We start from the raw sequence: 27,515 nt of genomic DNA on the forward strand, positions 1-27,515 counted from the left end.
CTTTAACCAACAAGAAGAAAGAGATGATGCTGGGTTTAATAAGGTGTGTGTTCCTGTCTCAGTGGCCAGGGAAACGCTAGGGAGCCAATATCCTTTTCTAATTTGTTGAATAATGTAAGGTAAAGCCTGTATAAACAGACTCATGGCTACTGAGCACCTCTGTAGCAACTCAACCTCAACATTTAGAGCCTGTGGAAGAGTACGTCTTATCTCTTGTAAACAGAGTGAGCTGACATATTTAAAAGAGACCTAAAACGACTGTGCTGAGTAAACAGAAGTGAGTGTGTAACAGCAGGTGCCTCTATTGTTCCAGTCAAAGTGGACAATGAACTGTGCTGACCAATAAAACGCAGCGATTTTTATCTACTAAACAGGAACAAAAGGGTCAGAGAAAATAATATCCGTTTATTGATCGAAGCCTCCAACATCAATTCTCTGCAGTGCAAACTAACACATGGAGTAATTACACGCCACAACTGAGTATGACAAACTCACATGTTCAGACACAGAACCAACAGTGTGTTAGGCCATATTCATCTAACAGAGGTCATACGATTCATTTAAGAAGCACTTCCGCCCTTTCATACTGTAAGAATTATCATATAAACTAAAGAAGCAGAGATATGAAACACACAGTCATACTGTGAATGAAACACACATTTACCTGTTTGTCAGAGACCTCTGATCTGTCAGATCAGAGCACATTCATGTTTTACATTTTTATAATGTTTTTTACATTTTTATAACAACTTTAAGAATGTTCATTTCTAAGAAATATCAAAGCTTACTTTATACACAAAGACAATTCACAAAGCTTGTGAATTGTGTTTCCGTTACACACAGACTTCTCAATCAATGTCTCCTTTATAATTACTCGCCCACTGTTCTCATGTTATTTTCATCATTTCTGATATATTCCCATTTTATGTCCATAAAGATCTGTATGATTTTGCTGCATGTTTGTCCCCAGATCAGAAGCAAGTATCTGAGTGAGAGAAGAGAGTGCTGGAGCTCAGATATGACAGCTTAACATAGAGAAACCACTGATCCTGGAGCAGCAGACCATAAAAAAAGGAGAGATCAAATGCGGGCCTGCAGTAGAAGAGAGGACAATCTAATAAAACACGATCCAGTAACCTTCCCAAAGCAGCAGAGGCAAAGCCATGGACATGACTGATCTGTCCAGCATCAGGTCACAGACAAAGCCATGGACTTGACCGATCTGTCCAGCATCAGGTCACAGACAAACGGCTAACAGTCTTCAACATTCTCCCAAATGCTCAGCTTTCTGTGGCTGTATGTTCACAGTAAAGAAGAATTTGTCAGCAGTGGAAGACTACACGGGTGACCAAACTATTTCCCGGCATGGCGCATACAAATAAACACACATACACATACACATACATATAGACCACATATAGACTTTTCATGCCCTGTGCACTGGACCGGTGTGTGGTATGAAACTGGGCTTTGACAGCGCTGATGTCTCAGTGAGGAGCAAGTGCTCTGACGTTGACGAGCAGAGACGTAAAAACGCCTGCCGGTGCTTTGAAGGACTGCCGTCCTCCTCACGCAGAAACATCTCCCCACGGATTAAAACACAACCATGCGCTGACAGAGCGCAAATCTCCTCAGAGTCAAAGTAAAGCAGCCTACCCTGAAATTACATACAACATTTTACAAGCAAGATATTCTCTCTGGAACGAGTACGCTGAATGGCATGCCGTAGGTCCCTGATAAATGACATGAGAGCAAACGTAAAATTCTTGAGTTTCAGTCTCAGTTCTTTCAGTCCATCCATAAGGCTGTACAATGTAAGGTGTGTATCACCTGTGCAGTGTAAGGTGTGTATTACCTGTGCAGTGTTAGGTATACATTACCTGTGCAGTGTAAGGTGTGTATTATCTGTGCACTGTTAGGTGTGTATTGCCTGTGCAATATAAGGTGTGTATTGCCTGTGCAGTGTTAGGTGTGTATTACCTATGCAATATAAGGTGTATATTACCTGTGCAGTGTTAGGTGTGTATTACCTGTGCAGTGTTAGGTGTGGATTACCTGTGCAGTGTAAGGTGTGTATTACCTGTGCAGTGTTAGGTGTGTATTCCCTGTGCAGTGTTAGGTGTGTATTACCTGTGCAGTGTTAGGTGTGTATTCCCTGTGCAGTGTTAGGTGTGGATTACCTGTGCAGTGTTAGTTGTGTATTACCTGTGCAGTGTTAAGTGTGTATTACCTGTGCAGTGTTAGGTGTGTATTCCCTGTGCAGTGTTAGGTGTGTATTACCTGTGCAGTGTTAGTTGTGTATTACCTGTGAAGTGTTAAGTGTGTATTACCTGTGCAGTGTTAGGTATGTATTCCCTGTGCAGTGTTAGGTGTGGATTACCTGTGCAGTGTAAGGTGTGTATTACCTGTGCAGTGTTAGGTGTGTATTCCCTGTGCAGCGTTAGGTGTGTATTACCTGTGCAGTGTTAGGTGTGTACTACCTGTGCAGTGTAAGGTGTGTATTCCCTGTGCAGAGTTAGGTGTGTATTACCTGTGCAGTGTAACATGTGTTTTACCTGACAGTGAAGTCATATGAGCAGGATGCCAGCAGGGTTTGGTGGAACGGTGAGAACTGGAAATAAACACACATTGAAAAATCATTTAAAACCAGCTCGCAAGATTAACCATCACCACTCATTAAACAAGATATTCTGCATGGCAGACAACATCAGTAAACACTGAATTCCAACCAGATAGCCACACCAGTCCCCTGTAAGAATACCCATTAAAACCTCGGACTTAAAAATCACCCTTTTGTAAGATGCTTTTAACATTTCAGGTCTTGTAAAAAAATGATTTGGGGACAGCGAAACAACTTTAAATATCATTTCCAGATGAAGATCCTGATGTTGGAGTTGTAATGTGGTACATTAATGAATGAAGTGTGGCCTCTGTCAGCTTTATAAAATGGGTAGAAGGTGAGGAAGTTGCACGCGTGTAATGTGTCACTGGGGGTTGTGGGAGGTGTGGGTCTGTTAGGTGGAATTATATCTTGAATTTATTGGTTATAAACCAAAGGAACAAAATAAATAATTTCTTGCTGTAACCAACATTAAAATGCTGTTGACTTGATAGGATTAATCGCCTTCACTCAGCCTAATCTGCCTTAACCCTGTGTGCGAAACTATGCCAGCACTGAGAAGCGAGGAGAAACCAATATCTTTACTGTCTGATATGCAGAACAACGCACCATGTATAAAAATGAGATGTAATATTAGATATGACTGAAAAGAGGGCGGCAGTATGAAAAGGTCCGTTCTGCTGTAGACTTTCTTTTTAAGGTGTGAACCGCCCAGTGCCTGAGGCTCCCCTCCTCATGTGACTGGAGTCTGGTGTCCAGCTGCTTCACAGACAGATGCGCTCCTGAACCAACAGAGCACAGACTAATCTGTCTAATTGTTGGTTGTTTGAACACAACAGCCCTCACCATTTTGCCCAAACTCAATTAAACAGATCAGTAAAGGAAATCCATAGCTGTCAGCGACCAGAGGGAAAAGAGAACATGCTGACAGACCCCGGCACTGTCTACAGACGGTGTCTCACCTTCAACGTTTTAACTTACGCTGCCTCTACGGTTCAATCAAACTAACCACTGTTTAGAAAGAGAGGAACAACCAGACAGAGGCTGACCTGTGTAGTTTCCTACCACAAACAGATGGTTACAGTTTCAAAGAACTCAACAATGAAACAACAACAGCAACACTGTATAAGACACAGCCTTCTGATGGCACTTCTCACTAAAGCCCTCAATTATCAGGAGTGTCTGCTGCCTTTTGTCAGCTCAGGTATGCATGTGTTGTGCTGTAAGTGTTTGTTATGGAAGTCGATTTGGGAAAAAGCATCTGCCAAATGAATGAATGTTAATGTAAAATGTAAATGTCTGTGAGACTGCCCGTCTAATCTGGCCTGGGTTGAGACACAGACGTGAACCAGGCTAAATTACCTTCACTCTGCGGATAGCGTAGTTATGGCCCAGCATCTGAGTGACAGGCTGGTGAGCATTCCGCAGGTCCCACACACACAGGCTACAGTCCACCGCACCAGTCACCACCACGTTCTGACGGCAGAGAACAGACAAGACATCAACATGGAGCTAACATCCAAACACACACTCCCCTCCGAGGGAAAAAATGAGTTTAAATGAGGAAATGAGTTTTAATATGTGTTTTTAAAGCACTGAGCAGTGCATGGCCCAGTTAGTCAGACAGGTCTCTGCCATGTCAGTACTGTCAGAGTGCATGCCTCCTTTCTGAGTCTGTTCAGGTCTGGAACAGTATGTCTGTGGCCTTCTGCAGGACTGGCTTAAATGAGAAGTCTCTTACAGCTTATTCAGAAAGGCAGAGAGAATGTCTCAAAGGCTTATTTTACATCAAACATTAAGTAATGAATAATGATGATGATATTTTTGAAATAACAGTAACAGAAGGACAGAAGTTTTAAAAGGAGTCAAAAAGTTAGATGTTACCTGGTCATATTTGCACCAATCACAGCTTAGGATTTCAGCCTTATGGGCGGGAATGGCCAGTCTACACGATCCTATCTTCACATCCCAGACTCGCAAAGTACCGTCACCTGGTCACAACAGTGACAGTAATGTTATACAACACATGGCTCTGTGGCACACGCACACACATGAACATGCACACAAGCATACACACACACACACACACACAGGCCCGCTCACACACACAGGCGTGGACATGCACACAGACACACATCCACACCCACCTATAGACACAGACACACACACACACACACACACACACGCTCACACTCACACACAAATAGGCACACACACACAGGCGTGCACACACACACACGCCTTTTTCCAGGTCCTTGTACTTCTTCAGTGTCTGAAATATTTGCAGGATCTTGTGAACCATATCGTTCATTTCAGGGGTCACTTGTCTGCTTTCCAGGGTGTGACAGGAGCACACGCCAAAGGGCAGGATGTGGCATTGCCAGCAGACTGCTGCAGTCATCTGCCTGACAAGCCCACACACACACTGAGAATCCCAATAAGCCCTCTCAGGTTCTCTGTACCTCTCTTTCTCTCTCTCTTTCTTTTGCCCTTTTCTTTATTCAGCCCCTGTCTTGTGCCCGCTGTCTCTCGCCCCCCCCCCCCCTTCCCTTTTTATGTCTTCCCTAAACTGACACCACTCTACAAACTGCAGAAAGGGAACTCCTACTCATTTATGGTAATTTGACAGTAGACCTACTGAACTTATCCCCCTGCAGTCTGTAGGCACAGACCCAAAAACAGGGCTCTATCACACGTGTGTGTGTGAAGGCATGTAATATACACAACACAACACAAACACAGCCCAAATAAAAATAACCAAAAATGCCCAATGACAACTCAGAAACCATTCTGTACTTTAACAGAGATACACGCAGTTAAACAGAAGTGACCAACACAAACACATACATACAGCATACATTTAAAAGCATACTTCTGCCATAAATAGAAGGCTCATATGAAATGTCTTTCCTCAGTATATTCAGTGCCTATAATACCTGCATGTTTTAACCAGGCGTGAGCACGTCACAAATTTTACTGATCAATAGGACCAGGGAAGCTCTGATTCGTAAAGCTTAAATCAGAGGGATCAAAAGGCTATTCACTTATTGGCAGCCTCATAGCACACCACTCAAATGAATGGACTCACTTTAGCAAATTGTCCCTGGAGAGGCTTATGCAAATGCCTGCGATAAGTCTGTATCGATTAGAGCCCGTGCCATTAAAGAGAATGAAGGGAAGAGTTAGCAAGACTGAGCCCAGGGACTGGAGTACAACATACTGACATCACTACACAAGACAAACCAAAACAGGCTGATCACACTGGTTTGGGATTGTCTTCAGTTTTTACAGTAGAGGTAAGGAGGGAATAATCCCTAAGACAGTTAAAAGTAAGCTTTCCCTGTCATCTTAGTTCTGAAGTCATAACAGCAAAGTGTGTTTGACTGTAAATACACAACAACATGCTTCAAAGCCAGTGAAGCAAATTCCCTAAAACGCTGAAGCTGAGGACAAACCGGAAAAACTCCTGTATAAAACTCCTCAACTATGGAAAGACTCTGAATGTAAGGAACAGAAGGAGTTGGTAGTCCACTGAAGAGGCATGGTCTAAATGCTACCATTTCATTAAAAAAAAGCCTTTGATTTACAGCTGGCTGTGGGCTCTGCTGACTTGGTTAATTATGGTGAAATGGATGGTGTATTAAGTTTGCTGGCAGTAGACAGCAGCAGGCGGAAAGCTTTCTCCATGTCCCTGGCAACAGAGGCCAGGGCTTTGCCGCAATCACACATCTGCAGGATGAAAGGCTACGGAGAAACTCCTGATAAGGCCTAATCAGGAGGCTATGTTAATACTGCTCACGCGACCTGCTCACCACGCATCAAAGCCATGCTTCACTCTGACTGACGTTATCAGTCACACACATGTCAGGAGGGAGAGGGGAAAAACAGTAAAGAGCAGAGCTAAGTGAACTTACTCACAATTAGTTATTATCAAGTGCCTGACTCCAGTGCAAAACAGGGTCAAGGAATGTTATCACCACACACTCCAATCTTTAAAAGAGGCAAACTCATTTACTGATTATGAGAGGAATAAATCAGTCTCCAGATTATCTTACAGAGGGTTCACTTTAAACTGAATGAAAGAGCTCACAAAAATTAACCATGCAAAGTCTGTGGAAAAAATCTGGCACACAGAGACTCACCTCAATGGGTTTACAAAACATACAGTGGAGACAAAGTAAGGGACACATCACTGGGTTTATTAGACGTACAGTGGAGACAAAGTAAGGGACACATCACTGGGTTTATTAGACGTACAGTGGAGACAAAGTAAGGGACACATCACTGGGTTTATTAGATGTACAGTGGAGACAAAGTAAGTGACACATCACTGGGTTTATTAGACGTACAGTGGAGACAAAGTAAGGGACACATCACTGGGTTTATTAGACGTACAGTGGAGACAAAGTAAGGGACATGAGGAGGTATGATAATTACTGAAGGTGAATCATATTTTTTCATCAGTGAGAACTAGGGCTGTGTTTTTTTAACAGGGCAGTTTCATGTTTTTACAGAAACACATAAGTTCATAAACTCAATCAGCAAAGGCTGTCATACAGTCTGTGCAATCGTACCCCTGTGTGCGGTTTGCTTTCAGTTTGCCTGGTTTATACTGGTAGAGTGCTGAAGAGGAATGTGTGTGATGTATCTGTAACTTGGCTGCCCTGTGCTGAGATGGCACCTCACACACGCTCTCCTCTCTGGACTGAGTCAGCCTGCCGCGCTCTGGCCTCTCTGCCAGAGGGCCTTGTATCGATTGGAACACGTTTCTCATTATCCACATGGATGCGCCTGTGGTGTCAGAGTTTAACAGCAGGGCCTTTCATTCAACACGTCAGCATGTTATTCTAACACACACTCCACACAGGGGCCACTCTCCTTCTATCAGACACCCCACAGCAGCAGGCATTAAGTAATCTCACCACATGTGTGTGTGTGTGTGTGTGTGAGTGTGTGTGTGTGCTGACTTGCCCCCAGGGCTCTGACTGTGCATTTTCATGTAGAAAATAATAAGTGTGCACCTTTATGTAATAATTCTGGAACTGCAGTAGGATCTTAAAAGGTTAGAGCAATCTCTGATCTGATTTATTCCCATCGCCATCAGTCATATTATATTTGTCTCTCAAAGATGAAATGTATTCCCAGACTGAATGTTTTCTTTTGCAGTGGAGTTAGTTATTGGGAAATAAATGTAAAAACATAATAAATATTAACATCATAAAATCACCTGATCAGTTACAGCTGACTGCAGTGACAACAGGGACTTGAGCACTGACATTTCTGTTGTTTTCATTTTTCAGATGTTTCAAGATATAAAATGACTTAACTTAAAACACCCAGCAGATAAAGCCATCTCTGGCCCCTAAGTACTTTGAGTGGGAATCTTCTCCACTCACAAACACAGTGAATCAAGGCTAGTTAAAGGCTGTCTTTAACACTAACCTGAATAATGGGTGTTTTATTCCCAGAACACCGATAGCCATCAGGCAGTGTGTTTCATGGGGGTCCATGTGACGTATTCAAACTGATAAAGCTCTTTTAGCAGCAGTATGAGAGAGAGAGAGAGAGAGAGAGGGAGAGGGAGAGAGAGAGAGAGAGGTGTGTGTAGTGTATCAGAGTGCTGGTCTCTCACATGCCCTGATAGCATTTAAATGGAGCAGCTGGAGGCAGAGGGAGTGTGTGACTGGATGACAAGGTCCTGTTTCAAAGAACTGCAGCGAGCTGCAGTGAGCTCAGCAAGTCTATATAACAGTCGAGAGAGCAACATAGACACACACACACATACACACACACACAGACACATACACACACACAGGTATACATGTACACACACCCACCTTTACTTTTAGGCTTTCTATCTCTTTCAAAATTCAGACGGAAGTTACAGTGTCGTAAGCATTTTTGCTGCCACATGCTGTTTGTCACTGAATGAGCAATGTATTTTAATAGACAGTTTGTTACAGGTTTCATGATAATGAATGTCCAGTAACTCCAAAGCACTCTATGACTGTACTGTGACTGACAGAAAGTTTGGACTTTTTGGCAATAACTAGTGTTTTCAGAATATTCGGTTTGCATGAGATGCTGGCAGGTCATGACTGCCATCATGTGGTGAAAAGCAGTACTGCAAAAGGGCAAAATCTATCCCATGTGTACTGCACAAGAACAACTCTAGCAACATAAAAAATGTATGCAGATAAGCCACTTTTTTTACAGTAGGCTAAATGCTTTGTTGTACGCAAACTTAATGGCTACAACCGTGTATGCAAGTAAACGTACAAATTCTGTATGGCAATATTTTGGCTCCATGTATAACACATATCTTCTCATTTCTGTTGTTAGAGTTGGGGTGAAAATATGAGTCAAACATATGAGAGACAAACATAAACTCCCTCTCATGTAACGCCATCAGATAGCATGTGCACGCCTTCATTTTTTCCCCACACTCTGTCTTTGTGCTCATCACACAGTTCAAGCTGTAACTTATGTATTTATTTTATCGAATTCCTGTATAATGCCAGTGTGGAGAGAGAACTGGGAGATTGCGAAGGCTGAGATGTTGAGAGTTAATGAGTGTTCTTTGAGATGTTGAGAGTTAATGAGTGTTCTTTGAGATGTTTAGAGTTAATGAGTGTTCTTTACCCTCTGACATGACTACAGACTGAGATGGAGAGTGTCTCATTTCCTTCTGGAAATCTGAACCATGTCTCTACAGGCTTTATCTAATGCACTGACAGCATTTCAGTACACACACACACACACACACGCCTGTCTGTTCAGCACCAGGCATCACACTTATCAGTGTATGGCAGAGGAGAAAAACAAAGGAGATCCACATGTGGTTACAGTAATATTTCAGTAGTATTAAAAGGTCCGCTTGCTCTGTGAGGACCATCATTATGAACTGGAGGCAGGCCATGTGCCCAGACTGAACACCAGAGACAAGGAAAATTATAGCCAGGCAATGGGCAGGAACATAACAGTGTCCTGGAAAGAATGAGCTAGTCATTGATTCATTATGGTACCTGATGTTGACCTTAATCTAAAATGTATAATTTCTGAGAGTACATTTGTGCGTACGGTATTCAAAATGTGTCACAGTGTAGTTTTAAGCGTTTGCCATGATTTGCCGCAAGTCCTTCACCGACCCTTTAGGAGTGTCAGCTGTGACACAACTAAAATTTATTTTGTAATGTGTGTATGTAGAGCATGCACTGAGTTAGTATGTTTGGCGATCGCCTTAAGATATGTCAATGGCCATCCTACAATATAATGTAAGCATTATGATGTTTACATTTGTTGTTCCTCATTTCATGTTTTATTTCTTGTATGTATTCTTATGTATGTCCTTTGTATATATTTGTTCTTGTTCTAGAACCACACATTTACACATTAAATCTTTAAACATCATTGGGCAAGTTGGTGGTGGATCTCTGGGAAGCATTAGAGAAGCGTCCTGACCCGATGCCCTGTGCTGGTTCCAAATGTGCCTCAACTAGCCAGCAGTTTAATCCCCCAAATATTTTTCAACCCCAGAGTTTCACAGTTCCATGGTTCTGCGGTAGAGCTCATCCAATGGATGACACTCCCTGTTGTTCTTTAGATGACTAATCCCAACAGCTGAGTGGTCAATCTGAGGTCAGCCCTGAGTAAAATCCAACTTTCTAAAGGCCCTCCAATACCATTCAAAACATAAAAGATCGCACATCTAATACCACCCCAAACAGAAAACACCACACATATAACACCATCCCAAACAGAAAACAACACACATCTAACGCCATCCCAAACAGAAAACACCACACATCTAACACCATCCCAAACAGAAAACAACACACATCTAACACCATCCCAAACAGAAAAGACCACACATCAAACACCATCCCAAACAGAAAACACCACACATCTAACACCATCCAAAACAGAAAACACCACACATCTAACACCATCCCAAACAGAAAACACCACACATCTAACACCATCCCAAACAGAAAACAACACACATCTAACACTGTCTCGGCCTTTCCATGTCTTAGCTTTTCCAAATTAAGACCGTGGAATGAATGAGTAGGTAGCTGTTTTGAACGCACTTTCGAGTCCTTTAAATCAAAGAAATTCCATTTATTGAAACAAAAGATGTCAACCGAAAAGACTTGATAATTCCAATAACACATAAAAGAAAACGAAAATAACTTAGATTTGTAATATAAAGGAAAACGAAGTGTATCAAAAGTGTATCAAAAGTGTATCAAAAGTGGTCAAAAAATCGTTTACAACCACCCTGACTCACTCCGCATTTCACCAAACCAAATTCTAATTCCAATCCCCCGGTTTTTCCCTCGGTCACGTATGTGTGCCCTGTCGCTACCGTAAGTACAGGCATAAACTGTCATCTAGAATGTAATTTTTCCACTTTAGCACAGTCAGGTATATAGGTGCATTAATAATATTAACACTCAGATATATTTACAAGAACAAAGTTATTAAATCACAAAATGGCTACAACATTCCGGCCCCTAATTCTTGAATTACAAGCAATTACAACATAATTAATTGGTAGCCATGACAACACAATATAATAAATGCGTGCTTTTCAAATGAATTCAACACATTATCCACACGTTACAAAATATCAAAAGAGTTATCTTTAGAAATAGTCCATAAGTGCATTCTTCTTAAAGATTCCAAAAAAGACGAGAGTTCCATGTTGGCTGATGGACTGCATGTTTGTGTTCAAAAAAAAGGTGTCATATAATGAGATGTATAGCATTTGTCAGTATATGAGCATCAGTGTATGTGGGGAGCCAGGGGTTCCAGGATTTGAATCCAATAGAAGGCACGTTCTCTAATGGGCTTACATCGCCTCCATCAGAAAACATAACTTGTTGATGGGCCTCTCTAATTCATTGGTTTGTGTTCTTACGCGAACCCGACGAACAAAACCTTTAGAGTCAGCCATGACTTCAGTAATTCGTCCAATGGGCCATGAATTTCTTGGTGCAGAATTATCTATTATGAGAACTAGATCTCCAACAGAAAAATTTCTACATACCTTGTTCCATTTTTGACGTTCTTGCAACACTGGGAGGTATTCCTTCACCCACCTTTTCCAAAACAAGTCTGCTATGTACTGAACTTGCCTCCATCGTCTGCGAGTGTACAAGTCCTCTTTGCTGAATAAACCGGGTGGCAAAACTGGTTTTGCCTTCAGTTGGAGTAGATGGTTTGGGGTTAAAGCATCAAGATCATTTGGATCATTAGAAGAGGAGGTGATTGGGCGGTCATTCAATATGGCTTCCACCTCACATAAAACTGTTTGTAAAGCTTCATCATCCAGCATTTGTTGTTTCACTGTTGAGCTTAACACCTTTTTCACTTCCTGCACCAAGCGCTCCCAAACACCTCCATGATGGGCTCCATATGGGGGGTTAAAAATCCAATTTATTCCATCCTGTGTTAAAGTTTTTTGAATTTTGCTTTGATTCAATTCTGCAATGGCTTGCTTTAGTTCACGATTAGAACTGATGAAGTTGGTTCCATTGTCGGTCCGAATTTCTTTAACTTGTCCCCTTCGACAGATAAATCTCCTGATGGCATTTATACATGAATCTGTGTCGAGAGAATGTGCTACTTCAAGATGAATTGCACGACAAGTTAGACAAGTGAAGATGACTCCATATCTTTTGACAATGTTCCTTCCTCTTTTTACTTCTATCGGTCCAAAGTAATCTATGCCCACATGTGTGAATGGTGGCAGATCGACAGAGATTCTGTCAGCAGGAAGATCTGACATTTTTTGCTCACCTGGCTTTTGGCGCTGTCGCTGGCATACCATACACTCTCCAATGACTTTCCTAGCTGCTGCATTGGCATGAGGGATCCAGTAGTGGCGACGGAGAGTGGAGAGCATGTGATTTCTTCCTCTATGACCAACCTTTTCATGGATGTGCTTAAGAATTAGTTTTGAGATATGGCTGACTTTCGGCAAAATTACAGGATGTTTTGTTTCTTCAGGTAAGGCTGACTTGCTCAGTCTTCCACCAACTCTTAAGACACCATCAACAACCACTGGGTCGAGCTTGTACAGATGGCTTGACCTCTTAATGGTACCAGTGTTCAGTGCAGCCATTTCATTTTCAAAATACTTTCTCTGCACAAAGCGCACTATGGCCTCTTCTGCCAGAGATAGGTCTTCAACTGAGAGTGAGAGTGCTGGGGTCCATTTGTTTTCTTGCTTAGCACAGGTTAGGTTTCCACCGGACGTGTTCTTTGTTTTCTGTCTTTCTATTGTTCGCTGCTGAAGTCTTTCCTTAAGTTTCAGAATCCAAGCCACAACTCTTCTGAGCTTTGTCCAACTGGAAAAGTACATCAGCAGCTTAGTAGTAGGACACATCTCCTGTTTTAGTGCAACTGCACAGGAAAAGATCTCATGCTTCACCTCTGAATCACCAACAAGATGGGTACATGTTTCATCCATTACTGCAGGCCACTTGCATTGAGGTTTGGTTAGAAAATCAGGGCCACTGACCCAGATTTGAGACTTTAAGAAAGGGCCTACCTTCATGCCCCGTGAGGCTGCATCAGCAGGATTCAGCTTGGAACTAATGTGTCTCCATTGACTCACTTTTGACAGTGTCTGAATGATAGATACCCTATTGGCCACATAGGTTTTAAATCTTGCGGTTGTGTTTGAAATGTACTTAAGCACAGTCATGCTGTCTGTCCAGAAGACTGATTCAGTCAGGTTAAGTTGTAATTGAGTTGACAGCATTTTATCTAAACGTACAGCCATAACTGCGGCTGCAAGTTCCAGACGTGGTATGGTGACTTGCTTAAGCAGTGACACTCTTGCTTTTCCAATAACAAAGGCAACATATACTTCTTCCTTGTTATTTAACAGCCGAAGGTATGACACAGCACCAAATCCAGCCTCACTAGCATCACAAAAGTGATGCAGCTGTGCCATTGTTATCGCACCAAAGCCTTCGGGTGTAAAACATCTTCTAACACTAAATGTATTTAGTAAAACTAAATCATCCAACCATTTTTGCCAAACCTGAGCAGTTTCCACTGGAATTGCCTCATCCCATCCAAATTTCATTTTGCACAGATGTTGCAAAATCTGTTTTGCAGCGAGAATGACTGGTGCTAAGAAGCCCAAGGGATCATAGATAGAGCTTACAGTAGACAGAATGCCACGTCTTGTCATTGGCTTGTGTTTATTCATGATGCTGAAGGTGAATACATCCTGCTCAACATCCCATTGGACTCCCAGGGCTCTCTCCATGGGGAGCTGCTCCCAGCTGAGGTCCAGTGTCTTCACACCTTTGGCTCTGTTTTCCTCAGGGATCTCAGAGAGGACAGAACGACGATTGCAAACCCATTTATTGAGTTGGAAACCCCCTTTGGCACACACCTCTGATAGCTGTTTGTAAAGAGATATTGCCTGATCTACAGAATGGACGGACTTTAGGCAATCGTCAACATAGAAATTCTGCCTAATGGTGTTTATAACCTCTTCTGGATAGAGATTTTGGTTGTCATCAGCAGTCTTTAACAAAGCATACGTGGCACAGCTTGGGGAGGACACTGCTCCAAAAATGTGGACCATCATTCTGTGTTCAAGAAGGTCTTTAGTGATATCTCCATCAGGCCACCAGAGAAAACGCAAATAATTGATATCTTCCTCTGCCACTCTTACCTGATGAAACATTCCCTTAATGTCTGTCATAAGGGCAATGGGACCTTGGCGAAAACGAAGGAGAACACCTAGTAAGGTGTTTGTTAAATCAGGCCCTTGTAGGAGCTCTTTATTTAATGAGGTTCCAGCAAATGTTGACGCACAATCAAACACAACACGTAACGTTTTCTTGTGGGGATGATAAACTCCGTGATGCGGTATATACCATACTTTTCCTTCTTCATGTTCCAGTTGATCCTGAGGGATGATCTCTGCATGTCTTTCTGCACAGACATTATTCATGAAATCTTTATACTCATCAAAGAATGACTGATCTCTTTTAAACTTTTTCAGTAGGTACTGTGCCCTGTGCAGGGCCACTTGTTTGTTGTTGGGCATTCTTACATCAGATTTACGAAAAGGCAACTTTAAGTAGTAATGCCCATCTTTAAGCATAGCTGAGGTTGCCATTATATCCATAAACCTTTTGTCTTCCAAAGACATTTCTGTGTGCTCATCACAGTGTTGTTCCACAAAATCCTGATTGTACTGTCTGACAAACAGTTCCTCCAAGTTGCTAATGGATATCCGATTGACTTGAACAGAAGGAGTGTCATACCCACCAACATCCAAATGACTGAGTGGACCATTGATGACCCACCCAAGGCGAGTTTTCACAGCATAGGGCCCACTACCCTCGCTGTTAATTATTCTCCAAGGTTCCAATGCTTTAGGAGCATTCACACCAATAAGCAGCCCAATGCTTGCATCTATTGGTGTTAAATCAACATCCTTAAGGTAAGGCCATTTTCTTACATCTTCCTCTTTAGGAATGTTTTCTTTTGTGATGGGGATTGACTTTTGGGTATACACATCAGGTAATTTCAGATATGTGTTTTCATTTAAAGCAGCTACTTCTAAACCAGAGAGTTTATAACTAATTACAGGCCTCTCCTGTCCCATGGTTTTAAGTAGTATTTCTACTTTCTTTCCTGTAGCATTTAACTGCATCATCAACGACTCAGTGCAAAATGTTGCAGAGCTGCCTGGATCGAGAAAAGCATACGTTTGTATAGCTTTCGTTCCTTTGTCCAGTTTCACTTTTACTGGGACGACGGACAGTGCGCACTCTTTTGATCCGGCCCCAGTATGGCTCTTGGCATCCAAGGAGACCAAAGCACTTGACATGGATGATTCTTTAGATTCAAGCTTAATCATCTGAGATTGTTTTGGGTTTTCTTTTGATTCTATATGCAGAATTGTTGGATGATTCTTGTGACAAGTCTGGCATGTCTTGCGTTTTGGACAACTCTTACTCATATGCCCCTTTTCCAAGCAGCCAAAGCATAAACCTTTAGCCTTCATGAAATCTACCTTTTCTTTGTTGGATTTTTGTTTAAATGCATCACACACTTCCAAAAAATGATCTTTATCACAAAACAAGCAGTGTTTTTCAAATGCATTTCTGACTTCATTATTGGATTGACTATGGTCCAACTTCAGCTTACCATTGGCCTGTTTTGACACTGGAGTAACAGAGGTAGCAAAGCTACTGCCTTTAGCTTTGTAACCAAGTTTTGGAGTTGATTTCATTGCTTTGGAATTTACTCTTTCTTTTGGATTCTGGATCTCTCCAAAGACGGGATCTAGTGCAGCCCTTGCTTGTCTTTCAAGGAATTCAAGTAGATCTTTAAACCTTGCGTTGCGATTGTGATCTTCTCTTATGTTGCAGACAACCATCCGCCAATTATCACGAAGTCTAAAAGGCAATTTGGACACAAGAATCCTCATGTTTGTTGAATTTTCCAGCTCTTCCACAAAGCCGGCCTCCCGCATTGTGTTATAGCAACTTCGCAGAAAAAATGCATAGGACCTTAAGGCTGGACCATCCTCTCCTTTTATAATTGACCAGTTCAAAGCCTTATCCACAAATGCAGATGTTATTTTGAATTTATTACCAAAGTTCCATTCAAGCTGCTCCTTTGCCTCTTTGTATCCAATGTGTGGATCCATGTGCATGCAACTTCGCACCAGGTTTCTGGGCTGTCCGGTTGTGAACTGCTCTAAGTAGTAAAGCCTGTCCTGCATGTTATCTGTTTTGGTTTCTATTCCTTGCTCAAATGCTTTAATAAAGGACCTGAACTGAAGAGGGTCACCATCAAAAACGGGAATCTCTATAGATGGAAGAAGGGACAATCTCTGTTGTTTTATCAGCATTTCAGTAATCTCATTTTGCTTCTTCATTATCTCAGCAAGAGCGTTGCTGTCAAAGTTAACAGAGTCACTTTGATTCTGACTCTGTTTTGGACTTTTAACTTCAGTTTTAACTTGTGGTGTTAATGGTGGAGGCAACTTATCTGGAAGTATTTTATTTGTTGTTTGAGCCTTTTCCACTGTCACAGCAGGTAGTATGTAATCCGTGGATATTCCAAATGAAGATATGACTGAGTGGCTTGATTCACCTTTATGAGACTTGGAATCATGTTTTTGCCGTTCCTTTAATGATGTAAAAACTTGAACCTTCGCATCAGCGGCAGCCAATTCAGTCATCATGGAAAATCTTTCTTTTCGAGCTTTCAGCTGGGCTTCTTCTAAGTCAAGAGCATGTTTCTCTTCCAGTGCCTGAGCTTTTGCTCTCAACGCAGCACGTTCCACCTCAGCTTGTAAATGTGCCAGGGAAGAACTGGATTCTTTACTTTTCTTGCTAGTGGCTTTACTAACACCATCTGATACCTTACTAGAGGCCTTACTAGAGGCCTTGTCAGAGGCCTTTTGTGGTACTTGGGAAACACTATCATGAGGTCCAATACTACTTGCAATTAAATCATCATTTAGTGCATCATCAGCGTTGTTCATCCAAGTTTGAATGCCATCCAAAAACTCTCTGAAATTAATTAATTTTGGTTCATACCAGTCGTTGTGGTCAGCTTCTTTTTCATCATCATTTAACAAACTTTGAACTGAAATTTGTAGTTCCATAAATTCTGCCAAAAAAGTATGAAATGTTTCCACATGCTTACTTATTGTGTCTTTACCTTCACCAGCTTCGATCAGAGAATTTATTTCATTTCGTTTTCTTGTAAGAACGCCAAGTTTCCCTCTGCGCGTTGCGATCAACTTAAAAAGTTTCTTTTCATCCACAATTGCTTGCTCAGATACTTCATCCATTTTCATGCTTCGAACTTCATTCAATGGGTAATATAAATAATTTTTCAACTGAAAATATTCACTTCTTAACTCGAGGTTTCTTTGTCCGCATTTCAGCGCGGCGGCTCGTCCTTTTCAATCCATATACTCACAAAAGACTTTTGCGCGTCTTCACGAATCCATTCCGTAAAGCTCCTTTATTCCATTCGTGGTGTTTTCCAAGTTAATCCATCAGATTTTTTGACTTAAATGTCTCGGCCTTTCCATGTCTTAGCTTTTCCAAATTAAGACCGTGGAATGAATGAGTAGGTAGCTGTTTTGAACGCACTTTCGAGTCCTTTAAATCAAAGAAATTCCATTTATTGAAACAAAAGATGTCAACCGAAAAGACTTGATAATTCCAATAACACATAAAAGAAAACGAAAATAACTTAGATTTGTAATATAAAGGAAAACGAAGTGTATCAAAAGTGTATCAAAAGTGGTCAAAAAATCGTTTACAACCACCCTGACTCACTCCGCATTTCACCAAACCAAATTCTAATTCCAATCCCCCGGTTTTTCCCTCGGTCACGTATGTGTGCCCTGTCGCTACCGTAAGTACAGGCATAAACTGTCATCTAGAATGTAATTTTTCCACTTTAGCACAGTCAGGTATATAGGTGCATTAATAATATTAACACTCAGATATATTTACAAGAACAAAGTTATTAAATCACAAAATGGCTACAACAAACACCATCCAAAACAGAAAACACCATCCCAAACAGAAAACACCACACATCAAACACCATCCCAAACAGAAAACACCACACATCTAACACCATCTCAAACAGAAAACAACACATCTAACACCATCCCAAACAGAAAAGACCACACATCTAACACCATCCCAAACAGAAAACAACACACATCTAACACCATCCCAAACAGAAAAGACCACACATCTAACACCATCCCAAACAGAAAACATCACATCTAACACCATCCCGAACAGAAAACAACACATTTAACACCATCCCAAACAGAAAACACCACACATCTAACACCATCCCAAACAGAAAACACCACACATCCAACACCATCCCAAACAGAAAACAACACACATCTAGGACCACCCAAAGAGAAAACAACACATCTAATACCACTCCAAACAGAAAAAAAATCACAAATAGAAAAGAACACACATCTAATACTATTCTAAACATAAAACAACATACATCTAACACCAACCTAAATATAAAGCAAGGTGCTCAGCATCCCATAATGAGGATGATTCTCAGGTGCAGGGACCTGGACACATGAGTGTGGAAGAAAACATGAACTGAGCCAAACACAGAGAAGTGCTTGGGAAGAACCAGTCCCAGTATGCAAAAAACCTTGAACTAGAATGACAGTCCAATTTCAGGCATGACACTTCTCAAATCCAGGATGATCTCAGAACACTCACTCATTATGTAAGCTGCTTATCCTAATTAGGGTTAGATAAGAAACCCACGCAGACACAAGGAAAACATGCAAACTCCACAAAGAACCTTCTTACTGTGAGGCGACAGTGCTACCCACTGCACCAGCGCACCGCCGGTGCTCAGAACAGCTTTGTCACAGTCTGTGAAAGGTCTAGACAAGCACACACTTACATCTCACTGAGACTCAGCGGCCAGAGCTTAAGTCTGGCTTTCACCCATGCAACACATCCAGTTTAACCTAGAATGACAATACCTGCGAGAGATAATGGCCAAAAATGTGCAAAGCCAGTAAAGATGAGCTCAGAAAAAACTCAAAGCTCTAATCACTGCACTAATGGCACTAATACAGGTAAAGACTGAAAAATAATTTTGAACCATTAAAAGTTTTTGGTAGTAACACAGAATTTACTCCTGGTCCCTGGGTTGGAGGCACTACAACTATTAACTTTCATTGTCCCATTTAACTGGATACAGTTGTGTGCACAGTGTGCACAACAACGATAAAAATAAAAACTATAGGCCTAACAACAACAATAATAACATCAACAACAACAACAATAATAATAATAATAATAATATTAATAACAATAATAAGGCTAAGCTATGATGACTTTGTGATTTTGACTTTATCATCATTTATGGACTCTGAGTTGCACATACAGTGAATGGAGAAAAGACTGAATGAAGAAAAGCTCTTACAGTCCCTTAAATGAATTGTAGAATTGTGTAAAAACATCAGAGAGAGACACGCGTGTAGACGTGTCAGGTGAGTAAAAACATTAGAGACGCGCGTGTAGATGTGTGTCAGGTGAGTAAAAACATTAGAGACATGCGTGTAGACATGTGTCAGATGAGTAAAAACATTAGAGACATGTGTGTAGATGTGTCATGTGAGTAAAAACATTAGAGACATGTGTGTAGACGTGTGTCAGGTGAGAAAAAAACATTAGAGACATGCGTGTAGACGTGTCAGATGAGTAAAAACATCAGAGACACGCGTGTAGACATGTGTCAGGTGAGTAAAAACATTAGAGACACGCATGTAGACGTGTGTCAGGTGAGTAAAAACATTAGAGACATGCGTGTAGACATGTGTCAGGTGAGTAAAAAAATTAAAGACACGCGTGTAGACATGTGTCAGGTGAGTAAAAACACCAGAGAGACACGCATGTAGACATGTGTCAGGTGAGTAAAAACATCAGAGAGACACGCATGTAGACATGTGTCAGGTGAGTAAAAACATTAGAGACACGTGTGTAGACATGTGTCAGGTGAGTAAAAACATTAGAGACACGTATGTAGACATGTGTCAGGTGAGTAAAAACATCAGAGAAACACGCGTGTAGACATGTGTCAGGTGAGTAAAAACATTAGAGACACGTGTGTAGACATGTGTCAGGTGAGTAAAAACATTAGAGACACGTGTGTAGACATGTGTCAGGTGAGTAAAAACATCAGAGAGACATGTGTGTAGACATGTGTCAGGTGAGTAAAAACACCAGAGAGACACGTGTGTAGACATGTGTCAGGTGAGTAAAAACATTAGAGACACGTGTGTAGACATGTGTCAGGTGAGTAAAAACATCAGAGAGACATGTGTCAGGTGAGTAAAAACATCAGAGAGACATGTGTCAGGTGAGTAAAAACACCAGAGAGACACGTGTGTAGACATGTGTCAGGTGAGTAAAAAAATCAGAGAGACATGCGTGTAGACATGTGTCAGGTGAGTAAAAACATCAGAGACATGCGTGTAGACATGTGTCAGGTGAGTAAAAACATCAGAGAGACACGCGTGTAGACATGTGTCAGGTGAGTAAAAACATCAGAGAGACATGTGTGTAGACATGTGTCAGGTGAGTAAAAACATCAGAGAGACACGTGTGTAGACATGTGTCAGGTGAGTAAAAACATCAGAGAGACATGTGTGTAGACATGTGTCAGGTGAGTAAAAACACCAGAGAGACACGTGTGTGGACATGTGTCAGGTGAGTAAAAACATCAGAGAGACATGTGTCAGGTGAGTAAAAACACCAGAGAGACACGCGTGTAGACATGTGTCAGGTGAGTAAAAACATTAGAGACACGCATGTAGACATGTGTCAGGTGAGTAAAAACATTAGAGACACGCGTGTAGACATGTGTCAGGTGAGTAAAAACATCAGAGAGACACACGTGTAGACATCTGTCAGGTGAGTAAAAACATCAGAGAGAAATGTGTGTAGACATGTGTCAGGTGAGTAAAAACATCAGAGAGACATGTGTGTAGACATGTGTCAGGTGAGTAAAAACACCAGAGAGACACGCGTGTAGACATGTGTTAGGTGAGTAAAAACATCAGAGAGACATGCGTGTAGACATGTGTCAGGTGAGTAAAAACACCAGAGAGACATGCGTGTAGACATGTGTCAGGTGAGTAGAAACATCAGAGAGACACGCGTTTAGACATGTGTCAGGTGAGTAAAAACATTAGAGACACGTGTGTAGACGTGTCAGGTGAGTAAAAACATTAGAGACACGCATGTAGACATGTGTCAGGTGAGTAAAAACATCAGAGAGACACGCGTGTAGACATCTGTCAGGTGAGTAAAAACATCAGAGAGACATGTGTGTAGACATGTGTCAGGTGAGTAAAAACATCAGAGAGACATGTGTGTAGAAATGTGTCAGGTGAGTAAGAACACCAGAGAGACACGCGTGTAGACATGTGTCAGGTGAGTAGAAACATCAGAGAGACACGCATGTAGACATGTGTCAGGTGAGTAAAAACATTAGAGACACGCGTGTAGACATGTGTCAGGTGAGTAAAAACATCAGAGAGACACACGTGTAGACATCTGTCAGGTGAGTAAAAACATCAGAGAGAAATGTGTGTAGACATGTGTCAGGTGAGTAAAAACATCAGAGAGACATGTGTGTAGACATGTGTCAGGTGAGTAAAAACACCAGAGAGACACGCGTGTAGACATGTGTTAGGTGAGTAAAAACATCAGAGAGACATGTGTGTAGACATGTGTCAGGTGAGTAAGAACACCAGAGAGACACGCGTGTAGACATGTGTCAGGTGAGTAGAAACATCAGAGAGACACGCGTTTAGACATGTGTCAGGTGAGTAAAAACATTAGAGACACGTGTGTAGACGTGTCAGGTGAGTAAAAACATTAGAGACACGCATGTAGACATGTGTCAGGTGAGTAAAAACATCAGAGAGACATGTGTGTACACATGTGTCAGGTGAGTAAAAACACCAGAGAGACACGTGTGTGGACATGTGTCAGGTGAGTAAAAACATCAGAGAGACATGTGTCAGGTGAGTAAAAACACCAGAGAGACACGCGTGTAGACATGTGTCAGGTGAGTAAAAACACCAGAGAGACACGCGTGTAGACATGTGTCAGGTGAGTAAAAACACCAGTGAGACACGTGTGTAGACATGTGTCAGGTGAGTAAAAACACCAGAGAGACACGTGTGTAGACATGTGTCAGGTGAGTAAAAACATTAGAGACACGCATGTAGACATGTGTAAGGTGAGTAAAAACATTAGAGACATGTGTGTAGACGTGTCAGGTGAGTAAAAACATTAGAGACACGCATGTAGACATCTGTCAGGTGAGTAAAAACATCAGAGAGACACGTGTGTAGACATGTGTCAGGTGAGTAAAAACATCAGAGAGACATGTGTGTAGACATGTGTCAGGTGAGTAAAAACATCAGAGAGACATGCGTGTAGACATGTGTCAGGTGAGTAAAAACATCAGAGAGACACGCGTGTAGACATCTGTCAGGTGAGTAAAAACATTAGAGACACGCGTGTAGACATGTGTCAGGTGAGGGCTTGTCTCTGACCTGAAGTGGAGGCGAAGCAGGCAGGTATGTGAGGGGACCAGACTGTACTGTACAGGACTCCTTCATGACCCTGAAACACGCCCACACATCGACTCTGCTCTGGATCCCACTGTCCAAACACAAAACCACAGCAAAATCTGACATCTCATGCACTCTCACTTTCTTTTACCTTTCTTTCTGATTCATAAGAAATAACGTGTTATATGAATAACAGCATGCTTCTGAAGTCCCACAGGGCTTTCCATCTTATCTCTAAACCTGTTCAAACACAGATTTATCAACCTCATAACTAACTGACTATACCGATTATCGGAAATTCCATGTTCATTGCAGTTTATAGAGGATGCTCTTCCCTTGGCTGGGCCTATAAGACTGCAAGACACAGAATCATGGCGGCTGTGCTGTTGTTAGTCCTGCTTTGTTTTGTATATGAACTGCGTGACTCTCATTAGACCACTGTGCTGTTCTGCAGTGTCTAAGAACCCAGTCAATAAGAGTCTATCACTACATGGGTGCACACACAGGGCTCACATACAGGGCTCCAGTTGACTATTTATAAACTGTAAACTGTACAGTACTGGGCTCCACTCAACTGTGTATACACATCTTCTAAAACTGTACTTCACACACAAACATTCCTCCGCTCTGGCTCTTACTGGAGGCATTTCATAAAGCTTGCTGCTGCTGCTATCTGACCACTCTCTCACTGTAACACTGACCACTCTCTCACTGTAACACTGACCACTCTCTCACTGTAACACTGATCACTCTCTCACTGTAATACTGACCACTTTCTCATTGTAACACTGATCACTCTCTCACTGTAACACTGACCACTCTCTCACTGTAACACTGACCACTCTCTCACTGAAACACTGATCACTCTCTCACTGTAACAATGACCACTCTCTCACTGTAACACTGACCACTCTCTCACTGTAACACTGACCACTCTCTCACTGTAACACTGATCACTCTCTCACTGTAACACTGACCACTCTCACTGTAACACTGATCACTCTCTCACTGTAACACTGATCACTCTCTCACTAACACTGATCACTCTCTCACTAACACTGATCACTCTCACTATAACACTGATGACTCTCTCACTGTAACACTGATCACTCTCTCACTGTAACACTGATCACTCTCTCACTGTAACGCTGATCACTCTCTCACTGTAACGCTGATCACTCTCTCACTGTAACGCTGATCACTCTCACTATAACACTGACCACTCTCACTGTAATACTGATCACTGTCTCACTGTAACACTGACCACTCTCACTGTAACATTGATCACTCTCTCACTGTCACATTTATCACTCTCTCACTAACACTGATCACTCTCACTATAACACTGACCACTCTCACTGTAACACTGACCACTCTCACTGTAACACTGATCACTCTCTCACTAACACCGATCACTCTCACTATAACACTGACCACTCTCACTGTAATACTGATCACTCTCTCACTGTAACACTGATCACTCTCTCACTGTAATACTGACCACTCTCACTGTAATACTGATCACTCTCTCACTGTAATACTGACCACTCTCACTGTGTGATCCCAGGAGCCTGACACAACCAAGTTCTCCCCACGGGTCTGACTCCAGTCCACTGCATATACCTGTAAGAGAGGTTCAGAAATTCAAACCCTGCCTCAGAAAAGGGACTCACTCAGTCAGCTGGCCAGTCATTCACTGCTTAACTAAAGAAAATTCATTCTGCCCTTTCTGAAGATCATTACTGCAAAATAAGATTAGACAGGAAGACTACACAAAAACAGTGCACTGAAAATGTAATGTCACCAAAATCCAGCTATAAGAGAAAAATCAGCACAATACCTAACAGGAGTTTAATTAAACAGGCCTGCTGATGACTGGCAGCCTCATTCAGCTGTTAACCAATGACGCACTCATAAGGACAGACAGGTAAAGGCTGCATGCTTGGACTGAATGCCACAAACCCATGTACTGATGCATAGTGAGTCTAGCTTTGAAAGCTATCTAGCTTTGAGCTATCCCGTTAGGGAGGCCTGGTTCCACGCACCTCCTGTGTGTGCTCCTTCAGAACCTGGAGTGGACCATGAGGGTTGGCTGTGTCCCAGATCTGTAAGGACCCATCTCCTCCTCCAGTCACCAGGATGTGTTCATTATTCTCACTCCACGTCACGTCAAAAAGACCATCGTTCCAGTCAAAACTGACACAGACACACGCACACATGCAGAGAGAGAGTGAGAGAGAGAGAGAGAGAGAGAGAGAGAGAGAGAGAGAGCGAGCGCTTAGAAATGAGGACACATGTTCAGCATGCAGATAGCCACAGTCAGTTTTATTAATTTTTGACAATGATGCATCTCTGGATCTGCATATGAGGATGTGACATTTTGCCAGTGGAAATACTTCCACTTTCTTTCCCGAGTTAACTAAATTAAAAAAAAAAAAAATGAAAATATACCATGTTAAAAGAGATACGTCCGATCCCCTCTGTTCCAGCACAAGTAATGTTCCACACCCTGTTATGAGAACAATATAAGATTTTATGTTGGACTGTTTCAAAGCTTTTGTGTTATCTGATATCAATATGAGTTACCTATGCGCGCGCAGACACAAAAAACGTGTTCGTTTTATCAAGAACGGCGAGCAATGTTTGCTTGTCTTGCTCTTAAGATGTAAGTTTCAACTATGCTCAATAATGTTATGAGCCTCAAACAGTACCTGCTATACCGTAGTACTGGGCGCTCGCACAGGCCAGTCTGTCGGGAAAGAACGGAGAGACCTCCACCGCGTAACCATGCCGACCCGGGAAACGAAACGACTTCATTCTTTCCCTAAACCTTCTCGACGACAATATAAAGTACAAAAAGTATAGATACCGTGTCCTTACCAAGACTACGGACTAACTAACGTCAAAGGATACACTTTTAAAGCCACCGTTGACAAATCTTTCTCATTGGACGAGAGGCTACAGCTACGCAGTGGGTACAGGGTCAAGACAGCGTACTTAATATCCCAGAAAATGTTATACACTGCTTAAATTTACATTAATCATATGAGTTCAAGGTACACAGAAGTGCACATTAACGCCAGCTCGCTCGCTCAGTGGTAATCTAACAAATACTCATGTAGCTACTTCCTTGTTTTGAAACAAGAACAGAGAGCAGTGCATTCTGATTGGTCAGCGGAATATACAGCTTGCTCATTGGCCAACACAATTTGTGTTTTATTTTAGTAAATTACGAGAGCTATCAGTTGCAAACTGATGAAAAAGTATTTTGAACGTTAATTTGCACTGATGGTATTCGGTTCGGTAACCTGGCATACAGACTTGATTTGCATTTTTATGAAATGGAACTATTTTCTGCTTGCCAAATGAATGCCAACTTTTTGTACAGTGTCAGGTTTTGTAAAGCATTTTGGAATGACGTTGAGCAGACGTTATGTCAAAACTGACATGTTTACGTTTAAACTTAGTCGTGGTACAACAGTGTTATGCCATTTAATTTTGTAACCAGCGGATGGCGGCATTCTGCCGGTGTTCTTTTCAATAGGAGTACTTTTACTGGACATACACAGTAGAGCAGTGAAATGCAGCCTCTGCATTTAACCCATCCTATACACGAGTGAGCACACACACTAGGAGCTAAGTCAACTCCAGATCTGTAAGGAACCATCTTGTGGAAAGACAGGCAAAGCCATACACTGCAAGCCTGCAAGTTTGGACTGAACAACAAACCTATGTGCCACTGTTGATACACAGCAAGCATACATGTCTTTGATGGAGGAAACCCACGCAAACAGGGGGAGAACGTGCAAACTCCACACAGAAAGGACCCAGGATGACCGTGATTCGGACCCAAGACCTTCTTGCTGTGAGACAACAGTGGTAATCACTGAGCCACCATGAAGCCTCTGTCATGTTCAGATGCTACTTTGATTAGTAACTGAAATTCATTGTAAATAAAGTTATGTACATCATTCATTCGTTCATTCTCAAAGCCGCTTGTCCTAATTAGATTCGCAGCTCATTGGGTGAAAGGCAGGGAAACACCCTGGACAGGTTGCCAGGCCATCTCAGGGGAGACACACAGATAAACACACTCACACACAAATTCACACCTAGGGGCAATTTAGTGTCTCCAATTCACCTGACCTGCATGTCTTTGGACTGTGGGAGGAAACTGGAGCTCCCGGAGGAAACCCACACAAACACAGGGAGAACACGCAAACAAAATGTGCATTAATCAATGAAGCAAAAAACTTAGTGCTGGTAAAAATCATAAAGGGCACATATTTAGCGTATGTTTGCTGACATGAGTTCTTCAAAGTAATACTAAGTGAGCATTTTATAACTTGCCTGGGATGCATGCGAGCCGAAACCAGTATACATCTGATAAAAAACTGTCGTCCCTAAAAATGTAGCCAGCTGAACATTGCAACTGAAATTAGAACAGCCGGGAGAACAAACGGACTGTTTTTTTGTTTTATTTTCCATTGAGATGACTGTTTTTTCCTTCATCTTTCTTTTTTGGTCTCCTAAAAATATTTATTTATTTATTATGAAAAATAGCAGTCTTGTAGAACCTCAGCTGTTAAAAGATACACCAAAAATGACCCCATCTGACCTCTTGCTGCCAGTAGAGGCAGTGCAGAGTGGTTTGGCAAAGTTCCTTTTTCTAGGCCCAGCTCTACAAAATGTATGAGAACTGAATTGCTACATCAGATGTGTTCAATGAAACAGTTA

At 41.9% G+C, this 27,515-nt stretch overlaps 1 protein-coding gene across 1 annotated transcript in view; it reads right to left on the bottom strand.

Moving 5' to 3' along the window:
- The window catches only part of pex7 (peroxisomal biogenesis factor 7), a 37,921-nt gene extending 12,059 nt beyond the window's left edge, over window positions 1-25,862 (bottom strand). Inside the window, exons 1-8 of the mRNA XM_030771049.1 lie at window positions 25,490-25,862; window positions 25,230-25,287; window positions 24,824-24,974; window positions 24,324-24,401; window positions 22,761-22,869; window positions 4,505-4,611; window positions 3,983-4,096; window positions 2,556-2,611 (exon numbers count right to left, since the gene is read on the bottom strand). Coding sequence (XP_030626909.1) covers window positions 2,556-2,611; window positions 3,983-4,096; window positions 4,505-4,611; window positions 22,761-22,869; window positions 24,324-24,401; window positions 24,824-24,974; window positions 25,230-25,287; window positions 25,490-25,595 — 779 coding nt within the window. The 5' untranslated portion in view covers window positions 25,596-25,862. The remainder of the gene's footprint in view (window positions 1-2,555; window positions 2,612-3,982; window positions 4,097-4,504; window positions 4,612-22,760; window positions 22,870-24,323; window positions 24,402-24,823; window positions 24,975-25,229; window positions 25,288-25,489) is intronic.
- Between the last annotated feature and the right edge of the window lie 1,653 nt (window positions 25,863-27,515).

The sequence above is a fragment of the Chanos chanos genome, chromosome 4 (assembly GCF_902362185.1).
Source record: "Chanos chanos chromosome 4, fChaCha1.1, whole genome shotgun sequence".
Lineage (NCBI taxonomy): Eukaryota > Metazoa > Chordata > Actinopteri > Gonorynchiformes > Chanidae > Chanos > Chanos chanos.